Source organism: Poromitra crassiceps (assembly GCF_964638095.1).
Source record: "Poromitra crassiceps genome assembly, chromosome: 5".
Lineage (NCBI taxonomy): Eukaryota > Metazoa > Chordata > Actinopteri > Beryciformes > Melamphaidae > Poromitra > Poromitra crassiceps.
The window spans coordinates 56,112,230-56,117,229 of NC_139642.1; the positions used below are offsets into that span (position 1 = coordinate 56,112,230).

At 49.2% G+C, this 5,000-nt stretch overlaps 1 protein-coding gene across 1 annotated transcript in view; it reads left to right on the top strand.

Annotated features, from left to right (window-relative positions):
- The window catches only part of pde2a (phosphodiesterase 2A), a gene marked incomplete at both ends in the record, with an annotated part of 237,962 nt that overhangs the window by 212,263 nt on the left and 20,699 nt on the right, over positions 1-5,000 (top strand). The window contains 2 exons of the mRNA XM_083636372.1: positions 1,286-1,354; positions 1,488-1,618. Of these exons, the coding sequence (XP_083492498.1) occupies positions 1,286-1,354; positions 1,488-1,618 (200 nt within the window). The remainder of the gene's footprint in view (positions 1-1,285; positions 1,355-1,487; positions 1,619-5,000) is intronic.

Below are 5,000 nucleotides of genomic sequence, written 5' to 3' on the forward strand. Positions count from 1 at the left end.
CATCTACAGGTATGCCTGTGGGTGGCGGTAGCACTATTGCTAACCTTAGCCTAATATTGACCTTTTTGATTTCAAACAATAGAAGAGAAAGAGATGCAGCTAGATGCAGGTAGACGTGGTTAGAACAAATCACAACGCTAACGACAAAGATGGATCAACATTTGAAGAGGACCCACTACAAGCGGGGTTCAAATGAAAGCAAAAACAGCGAGCTCACGGCAACGTACTATGATGCTACTATGTTTCATTTTGTAACATTTGGGATGGCGGTGTGTCGTGGGATTTTCTCAACGTCAAGAGTGTGCCTTGGCACAAAAAAGGTTGAAAAACTCTCATGTATTGGCCAATTTCCCCCTGCTGCCCCGGTCGCTGCTCCCCCTCTACTGATCTGGGGAGAGCCGTAGACTAGCACCATGCTCCCTCCGACACATGCGCAGTTGCCAGCCGCTTCTTTTTCACCTGACAGTGGGGAGCTTCACCGGCAGGACGTAGCACTTGGGAGGATCGCGCTATTCCCACCAGTTCTCTTCCGCCCCGCCTAGGCACCCCCGACTGACCAGAGGAGGCGCTAGTGCAGCGACCAGGACACATACCCTCAATCCGGCTTCCCACCCACAGACACAGCCAATCACGTCTGTATGGACGCCCCGACCAAGCCGGAGGTAACACGGGGGGGCGCGAACCTGCGACCCCCATGTTGGCAGGCAGGGAATCTACCGCTACACTACCCGGCCGCCCAATAGACTTGTGTTACTGAATACAATTTGAGGGAGGTAAGCAGTGATTTTTTTTTAGTAAACTTTCAAAGCAGCTTCCCTCACCCTGCAGGTGCATTGGCTTGACTGAGCGGCAGAACAAAGCTCCCAGCTGTAATCCTGCATCACCCACAGCATGGCCTCTAATGGAGACATATGGACACTGGAAGTCATCACTTCTCTGAGTTTGAGAGGGAACGTTTTGTCCCAGAGTCCTGGTGCAGATTTAGCACACGTTTCTGACAGGCCGTGGTAGTGTGAACAGACTGTGCACCCCAGGGCTAAATCATGTGTGACATGGTGATAATGGTTGGTGTGGAGTGATATTAAGATACATAACACACACCATATAGGTGGGCTATTTGATAAACGATATTCACTGATATCTTTTATTTCATGAAAAAGTGGATCCCTCCCCACCCCCCCCCCACCCCCCAGGACTCCCTGCTTATTTTCTTCTCTTCCTGTGTCTCTCTTTCTCTTGCTTTTCACCTCTCTCTCTCTCTCTCTCTCTCTCTCTCTCTCTCTAGCTGATGTTTGGCCGGTTTGGTCAGGTTGTTGAGAAGAAGAAGTCTATCAGTCTTCAGGATATCAGTGCGGTAAGAGATCCACCGATCGTCGATTCTATCTATCTACTATATATCAATCTATCTATCTATCTATCTACTATCTATCTATCTATCTATCTAATCTGTTATCTCTCTGCCCCCCCCCCCCCCCCCCCCCACGCAGGAGGAGCGTAGACAGTTGTCCAGCATGTTGGGATGTGAGATCTCCTCCATGCTCTGTGTGCCGGTGGACAGCAGGGCCACTGGCCAGGTGGTGGCGCTAGCGTGTGCCTTCAACAAGCAGGGCGGGCAGAGGTACGTGTTTGCATAAGTGTGTCCAGCCTAACCCTATTCTAACTGTAACCCTAAGCGACTTACAATATCACAAAGGGGACGAGCGCCCAACAGACGCAGAGTCACCCATGCACAACACAGCACTCTCCGCCACTTCAAGGGTAGGAAACACGTTTCCTCCTGCCAAGTCATTACCAAGAATTCAATCAACGCCAGGTATTGGTACCTGAGGACACACACCAAGTTGAACCGGGCCTGACACAAGTGGAGAAGAAAGATGAACACCATGCAGGGGCACACGCACCCCCTTCATCTTAATTCCTCTCACCCACAGGTCTGATCCACAGTATGAACGATTTGAAAATGGCAAAACACCACGACGAACCACCGAGCGCTTCGCACCGGTATCGCGCAAAATGGTAATCGGCACCCCGCCCACCCCACTGTCAGCCAGAGAGACAAAACCCTGTGTGACAAAAGGTTCAAAATCACCATCACGTTTACCCCCATCCACCATCTCCGACTGAACGGCATGTGGCACAGCATGAATGAGGGCAACAGGCGAGTCGAGGGTTCTGTCCCCCTCCCTCTGTCTAAGAGCTGGACAGACAGCAACGAGGTGATCAGACTCGTGAGGGTTCTGTCCCCCTCCCTCTGTCTAAGAGCTGGACAGACAGCAACGAGGTGATCAGGCTCGTGAGGGTTCTGTCCCCCTCCCTCTGTCTAAGAGCTGGACAGACAGCAACGAGGTGATCAGGCTCGTGGCAATAAAAACACACACGGCTCTCAACTGCGGCAGAAGGAACACGTTTCCTCCTGCCAAGTCATTACCAAGAATTAAATCAACGCCAGGTATTGGTACCTGAGGACACACACCAAGTCGAACCGGGCCTGACACAAGTGGAGAAGAAAGATGAACACCATGCAGGGGCACACGCACCCCCTTCATCTTAATTCCTCTCACCCACAGCTCTGATCCACAGTATGAACGAAAAACACTCTTGTGAGTTAATACAAACTCATCCGCCAGCACAGCAGCTGCGGCCAGAGAGGTAACTTTCTGTTCAAGTTACAATGCGCTCTGGCAAACAGAATTTAAATTCCTCCAGGAGCCCCCAACTCCCGCAGCTGTACAAAATCACGCACTTTACTAGACTGGCACCACTTATCAAAAAGCATCCCTTTATCGCGAGCGAACTCAACATAAGTCTGGTTGGTTCCCCTCCCACAAGTCCTGAATTTCTGGCGGTAGGCTTCTTCTGGCACCAACTCATAGGCTCTTAACACTGTAGTTTTCACCAGCTCGTAATCCAGGCTCTGCTCCAAAGTTAGGGAGGCACACACCTCCTGAGCCTTGCCCATCAGTTTACATTGGAGCAATAATGGCCAAACATCCTTTGGCCAACTTAAAGCTGCCGCAATACGCTCAAAAGCATGAAAATAAGCATCCACCTCCGATTGCCTACTTACGTCGAAGCTTACGCGGGAAGAGGGCGGGAGTGGAGCCCCAGAGGACTGATGTCGTAACTTGAGTGCCTCCATCTGCAGGCGCATAGCCTCAAGTTCCAGTTCTTTAATCCGCAACTCCTCCCCCGACACATCCACCACTCGGGGCAGACCTGTGGCGAAGTCAAGCGCCGCTGACGTCCCTGGCTCACTCTTTTCCACCTCCACACTGGACTCCATCACCAACAAACCTCTCTCCCCCAGCTTCTCCACCACAAGCCTCTTCAGCTCGGCTTTGTTTGTGTTAGCAGGCACACGCACATCAAAACGCTTTGCAATGAGCATAAGGTCTATCTTGCGGCACTCATCTACTTGGAACCAAAGTAGGATTCTGGGAAAAATCATCTAAAACAAAATCTGCCATGATAATGGAGAGCTACCAACCAGAAATATGAGAGGAGAAAAAAAAAACGTACCCGACTTAACCCACAACAACCTGGGAACGGACGAGCCCCCAATGATTTACTATTGTATCACTTGGAACTCAGTAGGCTTTTTCTGACACACTACAGTCACTAGATAGGAAGTTGAGTATGAGCAGCATTGGACTGGAAAATGTGGCCGTAGAAGTTAGAGGAGAGTTCATGAGTCGTGCCCTTTGACCTTAGGGCAAAACCTGTTGTAAAACGGATCGTTTCAGTCCAAGTTGTAAAATAGCCGATGATTGGACACCTGTGACTGCATAACAGTTTAAAAAATGCGCTAACAAAAAGTTCACCACTCATACCATTACAGTAATTGTGTTGCTTAGCAACCACGTTGCTTAGCTACTGTTCAAGGACCGTATTGCTTGGCAGAAGGGTACCATTTAATTATTATTCATTACAAAATCAAACATTTCTTGACCATTTGTGGTGATGGTGGATTAGACTGCCCTAATAGCTCTTAGCTGTTGTGACATCACAGCGTCTCATGGCTTATGGCTGGAGGATATGAAATGATCTAAAAAAAAAAAAAAAAAAAAAATCCTTCATGAAACGCTGACTTGTTACAGACAAGTAACATGTTGGGGGGCGTGGCCTGATCAGTAACATGTTGGGAGGCGTGGCCTGATCAGTAACATGTTGGGGGGCGTGGCCTGATCAGTAACATGTTGGGAGGCGTGGCCTGATCAGTAACATGTTGGGGGGCGTGGCTGATCAGTAACATGTTGGGGGGCGTGGCCTGATCAGCTTAGATCTGTTGAGCTGAGCCATAAACACCGTGCTCCTCTTTCTACTCCACTGAAACCTGCTATCTAGCACGATGTATTACATGCCCTCGTGTGTGTGTGTGTGTGTGTGTGTGTGTGTGTGTGTGTGTGTGTGTGAGTGTGTGTGTGTGTGTGTGTGTGTGTGTGTGTGTGTGTGTGTGAGAGTGTGTGTGTTTGTGTGTGCGATCGACACATTGGGCTCTCTGACAATATAGATTCCAGAAGGAAAAAAACATCTGTTACTTTATACTGATAATAGTCTCTAGTCATTAATGGGTTAAGTCTCTTACGCTGGGAGACTCAGGTGCAGGAACACATATTGCTAATCTTGACATGTCTGGACCCACCGGCAAACAGGACTATAACTCATTTTGGCTCGCAACAGATAGGAGCAAAACACCTGAAGTCCACAGGTGCGTCAGAGAAGGGAAAACCTGATGGACACAGTCAAAAAAAAGGTTTATTCAACAAAAGAATAACGTTTCGGTCCAACGACCTTCATTCGTAGAAGAATCTGATGAAGGTCGTTGGACCGAAACATTGGAGACAGTGTTCTCTCTTCTTTGCGTACCAACAGATACAAAGCACTATACACACATACCATCACAAACATCTGGGGGGGGGGTGGTTTTACACTTGTTACCAGTTGAGGAGGGATAGTGGGGTATAGCTACCTTCTGTGGAACCAGCTGTCAGGTGGGAGGA